At 36.1% G+C, this 16470-nt stretch overlaps 1 protein-coding gene across 2 annotated transcripts; it reads left to right on the forward strand.

Moving 5' to 3' along the window:
* Window positions 1-2086: 2086 nt before the first annotated feature.
* LOC148199020 (exosome complex component RRP41 homolog) lies at window positions 2087-15611 on the forward strand. Of its 2 annotated transcripts, none has more exons than XM_088114369.1 (11): window positions 2087-2140; window positions 2974-3020; window positions 3106-3166; window positions 3335-3370; window positions 3461-3528; window positions 13759-13837; window positions 13923-13959; window positions 14079-14195; window positions 14320-14405; window positions 15374-15463; window positions 15564-15611. In XM_088114369.1, the coding sequence occupies exons 1-11, from the start codon at window positions 2087-2089 to the stop codon at window positions 15609-15611; spliced, it is 723 nt and encodes a 240-aa protein (XP_087970495.1). The 2 variants fall into 2 exon arrangements, with proteins under 2 accessions (XP_087970495.1, XP_087970496.1); XM_088114370.1 differs by having other exon boundaries at window positions 14335-14405.
* Window positions 15612-16470: the final 859 nt, after the last annotated feature.

Below are 16470 nucleotides of genomic sequence, written 5' to 3' on the forward strand. Positions count from 1 at the left end.
ACACTAACTGATCCCACCGAGAGATCTAAATTTTCGATTCAATCCTACCATTTTAAATCTTATGATATTCCTTTTGGATCAACAATGTACATCATAAACCACTTATAACCATACACTTTCAACCAATCTGGATCACATGAAGATGCATTCATAAATGGTAACCGAAATATTTAAATAACATAACTTATTGGAATGAGAGAAAACATAACAGAAAATATCACCACTGGACGAACACTATTTGGACGAGCGCCAAGAGCCCTTGGGAGGACACTGTTTGAACGAACGTCCAAAACCCATTGGTCGGACACTGTTTGAACGAACGTCAAAATCCCTTGGGCGGACTTTGTTTGGACGAACGCTCAACGATCAAACATGAAGACCGAGCGCTAGCGATCACTAACCAATATCAAGACCGGACGCTTAAGATTCAACCCTAAGAATACAAACTTCAGGCCGAACACTCACAATCGCAACTAAACCAAGGCCGAATGCCACCAACATGAACGCTCGCTATTACTTATGGACGCTCGCTACTAATTCAACCTCTGACCGAACGCTAATTAAACCATCAACTGAACGAACGCTACTAACCAACACCTGAGCGATCGTTACTAAACCATAACTTGAGCGATCGTTATTTAAACCAATGACCGAACGCTGTTAATATCATCCCCTAAGACCGAACGCTCCCCAGACAAGGACGAACGCTAATCAAACCAACATTTGACCGAACGTCACTCAGCACATGGCATGACCGAGCGTTCAAATCCGACATGGACGAACGGTCAGTTTGCGCATTCTGCAGAATTATGCAGAATTCTGCATAATGGTAACAGAACCTCCCTTTGACCATTTCTAACCACTTTTCTCAACTTCTTAGACTCTTAATTCTCGTTTTAGACTTAATTAAACTTGTCCAACTGATTCTAAGCATTCCTACTACCATTTTTAAGTGATTAAAGTTCACTTTCAGCTCCAAAACACTAACTTCAACAACTTAGGGACCCAAATTTGATTATACTACTTGGAACATGTTTCCGACCACTCTTATGTTTCTAACAAGTCACAATGGACTTGTCTAGGCTGCCCAAACAGTCCAGGAACACTGCAGCCTTCATTTACTCAAAATCCCTACCTCACTTCCTCTAAAATGGCCTAAAATTGACCCTAAAGACACTTTATTTCCTTTCTAACAGCACTACCACAGAATTTTCACGCTAAAACAGTTCCAACATACACAATTCCATCATTCTAAGTCATTCCAAACAGTTTATAGACATCAATCACCAAATACACATAACACACACTTCCATACATGCATTTCAAGTTTAGCTAGAACCAAGTTCATGCTTCCACCACAAACCACTACAAATTTTATCATGCATTCACTCCACACAGTAAAATCAAAAGTAGAACTAGCTCCCCTTACCTCTAGTGTAGACAACCAAGCTCAAGTAGGAACCCTAGACCACTTGCTTGCACTCTCAAAATGTTAGAATCACCTATAAATCATCAATTGATGATAGAAAACGAATCTTAGAACCCAATAGAAGCTAGATTACGGAAGAAAACGAAATGGGTTGCATGCAACAAGTTCAATCACATGCTTACAACCCTAGGGCACATGAGAAAGGGGGTTTTCTTACCGGTTCTGATTAGAGAAATTGATCGACTAAGAGCAAGACCCGCTACTTTGTGATCGTTGGGGCAGCACCTAATCGAGAATTTAATGGTTCAGTGTGAAGAAGGGAAAGGGAGAAGATATAGGGGGAGGAGAGAGCTTGCAGGAAGAGGAATGGTTTCTCAGACAAGAGGAATGAGTTAAAAATCAATGTTTCAAAACTAATGTAATTTTATTTTAAAGTACTCAACCTCTCATCTTTTCCACTTGTCATCCCCTTTTTGCTGACTCAAATCCAAGTCCTTACACAGATTCTGCAAAATCTCACCATTTTGTTTCAATAACTTTAGTAGAAAATATCATTTTTTTTTGGAAGCCAAGAATATAAAGCAAAATAAAACAAAATCCAGCTGCTTATGTCTCATCTTTGTCTCCTTTTTGTCTCTGCCATAGATTGACCTGAGGATGGAATACGTCAGCCCAGAAGGACTTCGACTGGATGGTCGCAGACCCATGGAGGTACAACTATTATTTTTTTCTTGGGCTTTTTTTTTCCTCCTTTTTTCTTCACTTAATATTCATTCCAAAAAAGGTTCCTTTAGATCTTTCAAGAATACTCATGAAGCGTATGAAATGCGGAGTATTAATAAATAATAATATCCTACATGAATTCTTACATAGTCATGAATTACTGAAGCTTTATGTTAATTAGTATATATAAGATCTGCAGATAGTTCTGCATATGGGTTATACATAGATGAGCCATGCCATGGGTAATGGAAATGTGTAAGGGCACATTTTGAACTGCAAAAAAACATATAAACAGATTAGAAGCAGTCAATAACCTTAGTTCTGATAAACATTAAAACCTATCACTTAAAAGCTACAAATGTTGTAGTTTGCCAAATGATAAAAGTAAGAAAATGGAGGGTTCTAACCCTAAGGATGTCTAACCAACCTTTTTTAGTAAGATATATGAACTTGGTCCTATGACAAAATGAGCTAATTGAAAGCAGCATTTTAAGGTCTGGCCTATGGAATTCAGTCCTATTTAACAGCTGTGATTTGGACATGATTTTGGGATTCGACTATTTAAAATGAGGAGATGCACTTTAGAGGATAAGGTGAAGTTATTACTATTTATTAAAAATTTAGTATTTAAGAGTGCGATAAAATATATGTACATGTATAAGAAACTATGAAGTTATTAAAATCTCAATGACTATTACTGCAGTTTATCCTCTAAAGTGTTATTCCTTCACTGCAGAGGATCTAAATCTATGATTTTATATTTCTTTCTCTACTGATCTTTTGCCTTTAACTTTTTCTCCTCTCTTTATGGTATATTGTAGATGCGACAAATTCGTGCAGAAATTGGTGTTGTATCCAAAGCAGATGGGTAAATGAATTTTAGCTTTTTAGAAAATTAAGTTGTGATATCATTTGAAGCATTTGACCATAAAGTTTTTTTATTTTGAAAACAGTTCTGCGATGTTTGAGATGGGTAATACAAAAGTTATTGCTGCCGTCTATGGCCCTAGAGAGGTACTGTTTAATTATTTACCTTGCTAATGAAAATTTGTCTATGTAATTTAAGGATTGTTAACTATCCTTTTTCAGTGTTAGTTGGTTTAGACATTTAAAAAACTTTGATGTTGTAGTTGAGCTTTAGATGATTTGCTGTTTTTCTTTAGTAACTTCTCTGCATTTCAGGTGCAAAATAGAAGCCAAATAACCAACCATGCTCTGGTAGTTTTTTTTTTCTAAGTTATGTTGTCTGTATTTATATGAATTGTAACAAAAACTTAATTGTTGCTTATGTGCAATGTATGTCTATAGGTTCGGTGTGAGTACAGCATGGCTAATTTTAGCACTGGAGATCGCATGAGGAAATCAAAGGGTGACAGGTTTTGCTCATTTACTTGCTTTTGTTTAACTTCCTATTCTTTTTGACCTTTCACTTATTTTTTATATATTCGTAGTTTTATACTTATCAAAATGGTATTGGAGCATAGACTACTAGGATGATAATGAATGTTGCATTAGTAGAATCTATCTTAAGAGTGCCTTGTAATTTGTAAATTGGACTTTTTGATCTTTTTACTGAGGTAAGAATTTAATAGCAATGGTGGTAATGCATGTTTAGACTTTTAGAGTATAAATTTTGATTATTAATTAGTAATATATATATATATATATATATATATATATATATATATATATATATATATTGCATTTGTTCATGTGATACAGTATAATTTTTTTTTTAATCTTGCATTCATAATTTTCTATGTAACAACTATCTTGCTATCCACTAACGTATTGTAGTGTTTTTGGGGCTGGCTGCTTGATAACAGTTGAAAAACTGTTATTTTCATGCTTAAAATTGATACTAAAAGCAACCTTTAGACTTAGAAACTAGCTTGAAATCATGCCTTTTATCCATATTTTCAGAAATAAGAGAGCTGGACAGGTTTATGCTTGATTTAAGTGTTTTTGTGCAGGTTTTGAGGTGAATTTGGTGAAAGAAGTGAAGAAGGAGAGAGATGACATTAGAAAAGACAAGAAAGAGTGCAAAAGTAGAAGCCGAAGGCACCGCTCAGCGGCAATTTACCGCTGAGCGGCACTCAGGAGGTTGTGGGAGTCACGCTGAGGGGCAAACTGGCCGCTGAGGGGAAGAAACGTGAAGCGCAATCACCGCTGAGCGGTATTTACCGCTGAGCGGCACTTTTATGGACTTGGGCTTTTGTAATCTTTTGTAATTCTAAATTAGTATATAAGGACTTGCACGTCCTAGAATTAGTATCTTTGGCAGAAAGGAGGCAAACACTCTCTCTTCCACCCCTTTGAAGGAGGATCTTGGATGCTCAGGCTACCTCTTCACCTTTATTGGGTTTATTCTTTCATACTTTCATTGTAATTCATCTAGGTTCACCATGAATATGGTGAACTAAACCTTGTATGTTTGTTGGGGAATCAATGTAATCTCTTGAAGCTCTCATATATGGAATTTATGCTTGCATCTTTGAATTAAGATATATGCTTTCTTTCATCATTAGTTAGGGTTTTTCCTCTTTGCTTAATGCTTGCATTGTTTAACTCATTCTAATGCATGATTATTGGTTTTGTCGATACGGGCACGTACGGGGAAGTCTAGATCCGGGGAATTTCTCCCAATATTATATTGGTTGTCGTTAAGCTCCTGCGCTTATGAACTAATCATTAGGAATGCTAGGAATTGTATGAACTCGTGATTAGGGAGAAGCCATCTAGAATGGTACTTTAGAGAGTGGCATTAACAATGATGATTTGAATGTTGAATTCCTAAAATGTATGAGAGTGGATGAGATGAAATTGACCCCCAACAACATATTCATATATTCCATTGAAAGTGTTTATCTTTTGTCTTTGCCATTGATCAAACTTCATGCATACATGTTTATTTTTCGTCTTGCATATTAAAATCCAATTATTTTGTTTGTAAGTCTTAGCTAATCAACAAATCACATAACTAAACTAGGCCGTGAGTCCTTTGGGAAGAACGATACTTGGTCTTACCAAGTTTATTACTTGAACGATTCGGTCATACTTGCCGATTGTGAAACAAGTTTGTGACATCATATTTTGGTGCTTACAAATTTGTCCATCAAGTTTTTGGCGCCGTTGCCGGGGACTCGTGGTTTAACTGGTTAATTTGTGTGATTATTGATTATCTTTGACTTTAATTTTGAATTTCTGTTTTTATTTTTCTGTTTTTATTTTATTCTATCTTTTTATCTTTTTAGATTAGATTAGATTTTATTTTATTAGATTAGATTTGATTTTATTTGATTTTATTTTATCTTTTAGGTTAGGTTAGATTTTATTTTATTTTATTTTTTTTAGATTAGATTAGATTTTATTTTATTTTATCTTTTAGATTAGGTAAGATTTTATTTTTTTTTAGATTAGGTTTTATTTTATTCTATCTTATTTTATTTTATCTTCTGAATCTTTTATCTTCTGAATATATATCTTCTCCTATATCTTTTTGTGCTAACAAATCTTTTCTAGGGTTTTGTTTTCTTGTGTATGCAGGAAGCAATTAGAACTAGGAGTAAGAAAACAACAGAACCACTTCTTGAAGGTCTAGAAGAGAGTAGAAGGAGGAGAAGAATCAGAACGTCTAGAGAACTTTTCCCTTCTCCAGAAACTCTCTTACAATCATCACCACAAGGTTCTGTTCATAGCACAGGGAGTATGGAGAACAATAATGCTAGAAGAACTCTTGCAGATTACACTAATCTTGCTGGACCTCAACACTTCAACAGCATAGCTAGACCTAGAGTCAATGCAGCCAACATGGAGGTCAAGCCAGCACTGATTCAACTGGTGAAGAGTAATCAATTTAATGGGTTATCTCACGAAAGCCCATATGAGCACCTTACTACCTTTAATGAGATCTGCAATACGGTCAAGATTAATGGGGTGCCAGACGAAGCTATCAAACTTAGCTTGTTCCCTTTCTCATTGGGGGGCAATGCTAAGCTTTGGTTGAACTCTTTTCCAGAAGAAAGTTTCACAGAGTGGGAGGCAGTGGTGACAAAATTCTTAAATAAATACTTCCCACAATCTAAAGTGACTAAGGGCAAGCAAGAGATTTCTTCATTCAAGCAGGGCATGGAAGAATCACTGGGACATGCTTGGGACAGGTATAAAAGCTTGTTACGTAAAACTCCCATGCATGGTTTCAAAGAAGAAGAAGTAGTCCTAACTTTCCTTGGAGGGCTTGGTTCACAAACCAAGATGATGCTGAATGCCTCAGCAGGAGGCAATATTAAATGGAAAACTCCAGAGGAAGCAACTGAACTGATTGAAAATATGGCTACTAGTGACAACGAACTCAATATTGAAAAAGGAGATCCTAGTCAGAAGGAGTTGTTACAATTAAATGAGGCCTTGCTTATCCAAAACAGAATTATCTCTCAACAGCTTGAAGAAGTAACCATGAAACTTTCTCAAATACCACAGGAAATACAACAGGTTTCAATGGTTCAAGAGCACCAAAAATGGCAAATGCAATTTACTCCAGCTGAGAAAACAACAAAGCTTGAAGAGACTTTCCAGAGATTCTTAAAGACAAATGCGTCTTATTGTCATAATGTGGATGCTGCATTTAAAAAAATGGAGGTCTATGTTGAGAGAATAGTTGACGAGATGAAACATGATACTCTTGGAAAGGAATGTAAAACTGTTGTGACTAGAAGTGGTAGAGTGTTAGAGGAGAGAAAAAAAGAGAGAAAGGAGAAAGAAAATGAGAGTGAGAGTGAAAAAGAAACATGTGAGTGGAAGGAAAGAGTTGAGAGAGAGAAAAAGAAAAAAGAAGAAGAGGAGAGGAGAGAAAAAAATGAGAGAGAAGAGAGACAGAAAGAAAAAGAGTATGAAAAGCCACTTCCTTATCCAAAGGGTTATTCAAGGAAGGAGAAAGAAAAGCAGTTGGAAAGATTCATGGAACTGTTTAAGAAGTTGGAGATCACTATACCATTCTCTGAAGCATTGCAACAGATGCCAGCATATGCAAAATTCTTGAAGGAACTTCTCACAAAGAAACACAAGTACATTGAGAAGGAAACTATCAATATACAGGGCAATTGCAGTGCAATCATACAGAAACTACCTCCTAAACTTAAAGACCCAGGAAGCTTCACCATTCCATGCACCATAGGAGATGTGAAAGTTGGAAGAGCATTGATTGATTTGGGAGCTAGCATTAATCTAATGCCGCTATCCATGTGCAGAACAATTCAGGGGCTGGAAATTAAACCAACCAGAATGACTCTTCAATTGGCAGACAGGTCTCTTAAATATCCATATGGAGTGGTTGAAGATGTTCTAGTGAAGGTTGACAAATTTGTATTTCCAGTAGATTTCATTGTGATGGAGATGGAAGGAACTAGTGATGTTCCTATCATTCTTGGGAGACCTTTTATGAAGACTGCTAGAGTTTTGATTGATGTAGAGAATGGTCAGCTTAAACTGAGAGTTGATGATGAAGAAGTCACTTTTGATGTATCCAAGGCTATGACGTATCCAAATGATGACAAAGCATGCTTTCAATTTGATGAACTTGATGAAGTTTGTATGGTTCAAGAAAGAATGGTGCGTAACATTTCTCCATTGGAAAAAACGCTCATTGATGCATGTGAAGATTTGGATGAAGAAGAAGAGAAATTGATTGATGAATGTCTGATGGACTTGGAAACATTGAAAAAGGGTCCAGAGGAAGATCCAATATTCGAAACAATTGATAAGGAAGAAACAATCAAAGCACAGTCTCCAGAATTAAAAAGATTGCCATCACATTTGAAATATGTGTTTTTAGAAGGGGATGGAACAAAGCCAGTCATCATCAGTAACTCTTTATCTTTACAAGAAGAAGAGCAGTTGGTAGAAATTCTGAAAGCTAACAAAGAAGCAATTGGGTGGTCAATATCAGATCTCAAAGGTATTAGCCCAACTTATTGCATGCACAAGATTTTTATGGAAGAAGACTATAAACCAAGTGCTCAACCACAGAGAAGGTTAAATCCTGTTATGAAAGAGGTGGTCAGAAAAGAAGTGTTGAAACTACTAGAAGCTGGTATCATTTATCCAATCTCTGACAGTGAATGGGTGAGTCCAGTACAGGTGGTGCCAAAGAAAGGTGGGATGACAGTAATTTATAATGACAAGAATGAACTTATTCCTACTCGGACAGTTACTGGCTGGCGTATGTGCATTGATTACAGGAAGCTGAATAAAGCTACTAGGAAAGATCATTTTCCTCTTCCCTTCATGGATCAGATGCTAGAAAGATTGTCAGGGCAGGCTTTCTATTGTTTTCTAGATGGATATTCTGGATATAATCAAATTGTGGTAGATCCAAAAGACCAGGAGAAGACGGCTTTTACTTGTCCTTTTGGTATCTTTGCATATAGAAAGATGCCTTTTGGATTATGTAATGCTCCAGCTACGTTTCAGAGGTGCATGCAGGCAATCTTTTCTGATCTTTTAGAAAAATGCATTGAAGTATTCATGGATGACTTCTCAGTTTTTGGAAATTCTTTCCAAAGATGTTTAGCTAATTTGAACACTGTCCTCAAAAGATGTGTTCAGACAAATCTGGTTTTGAATTGGGAGAAATGTCATTTCATGGTAACTGAAGGGATTGTACTGGGGCATAAAATCTCTGCTAAAGGAATTGAGGTGGATAAAGCCAAAGTAGAAGTCATTGAGAAACTGCCTCCACCAACAAATGTAAGGGGGATTAGGAGTTTTCTTGGTCATGCTGGGTTCTATAGAAGATTCATCAAAGATTTCTCAAAAATTGCTAAACCATTGAGTAATCTTTTGATGAAGGATGCTCCTTTTGTGATGAATGAAGACTGCCTGAAAGCTTTTGATATATTGAAGCAGAAGCTAGTGTCAGCTCCAGTAATTGTAGCACCAGATTGGAATCAAAATTTTGAATTAATGTGTGATGCAAGTGATTATGCAATAGGAGTTGTCCTTGGTCAGAGGAAAGAACAAAAGTTTCATCCAATTTATTATGCTAGCAAGGTGTTGAATGATGCTCAATTGAATTATGCTACCACAGAGAAAGAGTTTCTTGCCATTGTATATGCTCTAGAGAAATTTAGACCTTATCTTATTGGGTCTAAGGTGATTGTCTATACAGATCATGCAGCTATCAAATATTTGTTGACAAAACCAGATTCTAAGCCACGTCTGATTAGATGGGTATTATTGTTGCAAGAATTTGATGTAGAAATCCGTGATAAGAAAGGAAGTGAGAACTTAATTGCTGATCATTTGTCACGGTTAGTCAACAATGAGGTCACTAGCAAGGAGTCTGAAATCTGGGAATCTTTTTCAGATGAATCACTCATGTATATTCAGCAGAGGCCCTGGTTTGCTGATATGGCAAATTTCAAAGCTGCAAGAGTCATGCCAGAAGACTTAACTTGGCAACAGAGAAAGAAATTTCTGCATGATGCCAAGCAGTTTGTGTGGGATGATCCGTATTTGTTCAAAATTGGAGCAGATAATCTTCTGAGGAGATGTGTTACAAATGAAGAAGCAGAAGGAATTCTCTGGCATTGTCATGATTCACCTTATGGAGGACATTTTAATGGAGAAAGAACAGCAGCAAAAGTCCTTCAATCAGGATTCTATTGGCCAACTTTATTTAAAGATGCTCATAATCATGCTAGGAATTGTGACAAATGTCAAAGAGCAGGGATAATCACTAAACGTCATGAGATGCCTTTACAAGGTATTTTAGAGGTTGAGGTTTTTGATTGTTGGGGCATTGATTTTGTTGGACCCTTCCCTCCATCCTTCAACAATGAATATATTCTGGTAGCAGTGGATTATGTGAGTAAATGGGTGGAAGCATTGGCTTGTCCTAAAAATGATGCTAGCACGGTAATTAAATTCCTGAAGAGGCAGATATTCTCACGATTTGGCACTCCAAGAGTGTTGATTAGTGATGGAGGATCTCATTTTTGCAATTATCAGCTAGAGAAAGTACTTAAACACTATGGAGTGAAGCATAAGGTAGCTGCACCTTATCATCCACAAACCAATGGACAAGCTGAGGTATCTAACAGGGAGATAAAAAGAATCCTGGAAAAAACTGTGACTTCATCAAGGAAGGATTGGTCTCTCAAATTGGATGATGCTCTTTGGGCTTATAGAACAGCAATGAAGACGTCTATGGGATTATCACCATTTCAATTAGTCTATGGGAAAGCATGCCATTTGCCAGTTGAATTGGAGCATAGAGCATTATGGGCTTTGAAATTCTTGAATTTTGATCCTTATGACACTCAATGCACACGCAGACGGCAGATTTTGGAGCTTGAAGAAATGCGCTTACATGCATATGATTCATCCAAGGCTTACAAAGACAAAATGAAATTCTATCATGACAGGAAGTTGGTGAATAGAGTTTTCAATCCAGGACAACAGGTATTATTGTTCAATTCAAGATTGAAGATATTTCCTGGGAAGCTGAAGTCAAAATGGACAGGACCATTTGTGATAAAAGAAGTGCATCCACATGGAGCAATTGAAATATTTAATCCATCTGCTGATGATCCACAGAAAAGCTGGGTGGTAAATGGTCAACGTCTCAAGCCTTATCTAGGGGGAGAGGTGCAACAATTTTCCACAATGATGTTGTTGGTTGATCCTTGAAAGTTGGGTCAGGCTCGGGACGTTAAACAAGCGCTTACTGGGAGGCAACCCAGTATCTTGTAAGTATGTTTTTTTTTGTTTTTAGATTAGGGTTTGATGTACTCTATTGAACATCTGGTTTATTATGATGGTTTGCTATTAACTGTGATTGTTTGATGAGTAATGCTTGATGATGCTTATTGACTGATTGATGTTGAGATGATGTGCACATTAAATGCTTATACAGGTGATTCACAAGCTTTGTGAACAAATGCATAATATCATGATTGTGATTGTGAAATTAAGCAGGATGTGTATGTCAAATGTGAATGAGCTTATATGTGAGGTTTTGAGCTCCAGAGTTGTTATTGTTGAATGCTATTACTTTGAAAGCATGAATGATTTTGCCCAGGTTTTCTATGATTGAATCAATTGCTTGTTTTACATCATGTGATCAAGGCCGTGTTTTTAAAACCCTTTTTATTGGCCAAATTCATAAAGTTAGCCTACTAAAAGAGAACACTTTGTGTTCTATCCTTTCAACCCAAAGCCTTGAACATACACTGAACACCCTTGATTGAAAATCTTTACCTTGAGTTAAGTAGAAGATCTTATGTGGTATTGTTAAATGTTCAAGTTTGGGGTTGTTGGGGAAACATGAAAAAGGAAAAGCATTGAGCTAAGAGCTAAAAAGTAAGAATATGAAAAGAATAAGAAAAAGAAAAGAAAAGAAAAAGAAGTAAAGCTCAATGCAAATGCAAATGCAAAAGCAAAAAGGCAAGTTGGGAATGAATAAGATGATTGTGTTGTTATGATTCTCTTAACTCAAGGATTTTGTGATCCAGAAAAACCAATTTTCTTGTTAGCCCAGCCACGTTATAAGCCATTGAAAAGTCCTTGTGATGATGCATGCTTGTGAATGTTTTTGATTGTGGTAAAATGAAAGGCAAAGTTGATTCATGTGACATTGTGATAGTAGAGTGAATGAGTGAAACACTTTACCTCTTATACACTTGTGTGTTGAGTGAAACACTTTACCTAGTGAGGAAATATTCCATAAGTACATGAACATCCATGCTTAATTGATTGATCATTCATGAAAAATAGCATTTGTTGGAATCTAGATGACTTTGTGAAACACTAAAGCATGTGCACATCTTAATTGAACTCTTGGTCATAAGTTTGAGTGAAGTTGTTACTTATCTTGAAAAGAGAATTTTTAATGAGTGAACCATCATATGAATTGGTTGGAGATGGAGTTACATTTTGTTTGCTTGAGGACAAGCAAAGTTCTAAGTTTGGGGTTGTGATAACAGTTGAAAAACTGTTATTTTCATGCTTAAAATTGATACTAAAAGCAACCTTTAGACTTAGAAACTAGCTTGAAATCATGCCTTTTATCCATATTTTCAGAAATAAGAGAGCTGGACAGGTTTATGCTTGATTTAAGTGTTTTTGTGCAGGTTTTGAGGTGAATTTGGTGAAAGAAGTGAAGAAGGAGAGAGATGACATTAGAAAAGACAAGAAAGAGTGCAAAAGTAGAAGCCGAAGGCACCGCTCAGCGGCAATTTACCGCTGAGCGGCACTCAGGAGGTTGCGGGAGTCACGCTGAGGGGCAAACTGGCCGCTGAGGGGAAGAAACGTGAAGCGCAATCACCGCTGAGCGGTATTTACCGCTGAGCGGCACTTTTATGGACTTGGGCTTTTGTAATCTTTTGTAATTCTAAATTAGTATATAAGGACTTGCACGTCCTAGAATTAGTATCTTTGGCAGAAAGGAGGCAAACACTCTCTCTTCCACCCCTTTGAAGGAGGATCTTGGATGCTCAGGCTACCTCTTCACCTTTATTGGGTTTATTCTTTCATACTTTCATTGTAATTCATCTAGGTTCACCATGAATATGGTGAACTAAACCTTGTATGTTTGTTGGGGAATCAATGTAATCTCTTGAAGCTCTCATATATGGAATTTATGCTTGCATCTTTGAATTAAGATATATGCTTTCTTTCATCATTAGTTAGGGTTTTTCCTCTTTGCTTAATGCTTGCATTGTTTAACTCATTCTAATGCATGATTATTGGTTTTGTCGATACGGGCACGTACGGGGAAGTCTAGATCCGGGGAATTTCTCCCAATATTATATTGGTTGTCGTTAAGCTCCTGCGCTTATGAACTAATCATTAGGAATGCTAGGAATTGTATGAACTCGTGATTAGGGAGAAGCCATCTAGAATGGTACTTTAGAGAGTGGCATTAACAATGATGATTTGAATGTTGAATTCCTAAAATGTATGAGAGTGGATGAGATGAAATTGACCCCCAACAACATATTCATATATTCCATTGAAAGTGTTTATCTTTTGTCTTTGCCATTGATCAAACTTCATGCATACATGTTTATTTTTCGTCTTGCATATTAAAATCCAATTATTTTGTTTGTAAGTCTTAGCTAATCAACAAATCACATAACTAAACTAGGCCGTGAGTCCTTTGGGAAGAACGATACTTGGTCTTACCAAGTTTATTACTTGAACGATTCGGTCATACTTGCCGATTGTGAAACAAGTTTGTGACATCATATTTTGGTGCTTACAAATTTGTCCATCACTGCTCCATGCCTTTGATATAGCTGACTACAGGCTCAGCAATGGGTTATGTATCATAAAACAATGAAAAGCTTAACCCCATGCACCCTTTTACTGCCTTTTCTCATTTTTAATCTTTTTTGCAAGCTTTGACTTTTTTGAGTAATCTTTGGCCAAAACTCACTGAATAGTTTTGAATGGCTTAACCATCAATGTTTGCAGATATAAATGTTATCCTGTTTTGCTTTTCCTTCATAGTTTTAATATGGTTCTCATTGTAAGGTTCTCTTACAGAAGGATAATAGGATCACTTCTTATTTTTTACTACGTGATTTGAAGTTCTCATTCTACAGGAGATCAACTGAAATTTCCCTGGTTATTCGGCAAACCATGGAAGCATCTATATTGACACATCTATTGCCTCGATCTCAGGTTTTATTACACATTAAGAACTTATTTTGTCATGTGCTTTGCTTTCCCCTAGTCCTCCCTAATGTTTTACTTATTAAATTTGCAGATAGATATATATGTCCAAGTTCTCCAAGCAGATGGAGGTAACTAAGACTTGATAATGGGATCTTGTGATTCTCTTCTGTCATTGCCATTTTATTTTCTCTCTTTACTCATTTAATATGTACATTAATTTTGGGTGATGTTGACATGTCTTTTATAGGAACTAGATCTGCTTGTATAAATGCTGCAACTTTGGCCCTTGCCGATGCTGGGATCCCTATGCGTGATCTTGTAACATCCTGCAGTGCCGGATACCTTAACAGCACAAGTCTGCTTGGTATATATCTGTTTTTACTCTAAATTTGAACTGGCTAAATACAAGTGTGGTATGTCTGTTTTGTTTTTGTCTACTTCTGATGCACGGGCTGCCCTAATTATTAAAGGTTTCTGAATGTGTACAGATTTGAACTATGTAGAAGACAGTGCTGGAGGTCCTGATGTAACCCTAGGAATTCTGCCAAAGTTGGATAAAGTAACACTGCTTCAGGTTAATTCATGTCTTGTTATTTTCTCTGTATCTATTGTGTAGTCAACCAGGTAAATTAGTTCAACAGAAAGGAAAACTTTTTATTGCTCTCTCAGTCATTGGTACTCACGTAGTAAAGAGTCTGGTGGTGTTGAAGCTGTAATTCCTCTTCCTTCAAAAACTTTCCTTGTTATTAGAGATTTTGGAGAGAACAGTAGAGTTTTAACCCTTGATTACTCGAGGGAATAGGTGCATGTTCGGAAATCCCCAAAAGAAGCTTATCTAAGCTCGCCTCAGATTTAACAACTTAATAGTTTGCTGTACACATGAATCTTTTTTCAAATATCAGTTGTTTTTTAATCAACAGATACTTCTTACGAAGGTTCCTGATAGAGTGATTTGTTGTTGTAACCTTTGATGGAGTTATGTCATGACAAATCTTCTTTTTAGTCTGAGTTAATGTTTGATCAAGTGTAACTTAATTTTCACTAGTATCATACTTGGTAACTCTTTATTTGGAATTCCAGTTCAGCATCTTTTACTTTTTTAGTTGCAGATCTTTTGTTGATACTTTAAATTTTGACTGAAGAAATATAGTTGATATATTCTTTCCGCCACCTTATTATAGGATGAAATTCATGTATGGTCCACAAAACAGAGAGGGAGGGTAACTTCATTTGGTGGGGCTGGCATAGATATTTTCCAATGACAGTTTATCAGTCAGTTTATTGCTCCCATTCTTAGATTGATATTATGGAGTTAAATTTGTTTCGAACACGTGCCACTATGTAAAGGCTGGTTGAGATTGTGAACCTTCAAAGTTTTAATCAGAAATTTACTACTATCATTATTATGAAAAGCATGCAATGCTTTTCTTTTCTCATCCAGCTTATTTCATTCGTTCACTCCCTGCCATATTCCATAGTTTAGAATGGAAAAGCTCCTAGTTTAATTTTATTTGCACTAATTTCTGTTGTTACTGTCTATAGATGGATTCTAAACTACCAATTGACATTTTGGAAAATGTTATGCAACTGGCAATCGAAGGCTGCAAAGCAATAGCAAACTACATTCGAGAAGTAAGAACCTGCTGACACTTTTGTGATTATACTAAGAGGAGTCCAAACAAGTTTTACATTAATTTCACTGCTTAAATCCTGTTTCTTTGTTGGCTGGCAGATTTTGCTGGAGAACACAAAGCAACTGGAGTATCGACGAGGTGTATAGTTTTTATAGCAGAAATGATGCTATGATTATTATTACCTGTGGTCACGGTTTTCCAGATTTGTAGGTCCGTTCTTTCAGCATTTGTGCTTTTTTTTGGTTATGGAGGAGAATTCTCTTGTATTTACGTGGAACAATTTTGTTTTTAGCATACGGTGCTGAATAAAACGGAAAATTGTTGTAGAATTCGTTTCTCATTTCTGTCACCTTATCACTATGAATAAAAGGTAGCAAAATTATGATTTATTTTGGGACCACTTTCTGAATTTCCACCAATCCCCCAAAATAAGACGTGTAGAATGGAACTAATGATCTGACACTTCAACGAATGAAGAATTAATGATTGAAGTTAGAATCAAAATAATCAGTGGGTTGGTGGAGTGTGTGTACATGGTGATTGCATCCTCAGAAAAAGCAATGACATCAGTATTGACAATTTAATTGCTAACTAATTTCAATGGTTAGTTTCCTAAATTTCCTTTTTGGGTACGATACAGTTTGATAAAGACAGCTTTGGTGTTAAATGTTTGTATTGCAGTTAAAGTCTTGATATAGCGAGTTAAACTGATTAATTATGTAAATATAAAAAGTAAATAATTTATAGTAATTTCTAAATCCTGGTAAATATAAAGTAGTTTAATTAAGTTAACATTTTTTTATTTCTTTTAAATACGTATGCTAGAGCGGAATACTGAAGTTTTTTTGTAGAGTTGAATACAGTAAGTTTGAAACATCACTAATACAGATTTAGAAGAAAAAAAAGTATTTGAAGTAATAATATTGTATGGAAAAATGTTAATTTTTCTGGGAAAAAAATTTCACAGAAAAAGTTAACCTGAAAGTTAATGATCAAGAGAATTTT

The sequence above is a fragment of the Vigna umbellata genome, chromosome 4 (assembly GCF_029865625.1).
Source record: "Vigna umbellata cultivar VRB3 chromosome 4, Vumbellata_1.0, whole genome shotgun sequence".
Lineage (NCBI taxonomy): Eukaryota > Viridiplantae > Streptophyta > Magnoliopsida > Fabales > Fabaceae > Vigna > Vigna umbellata.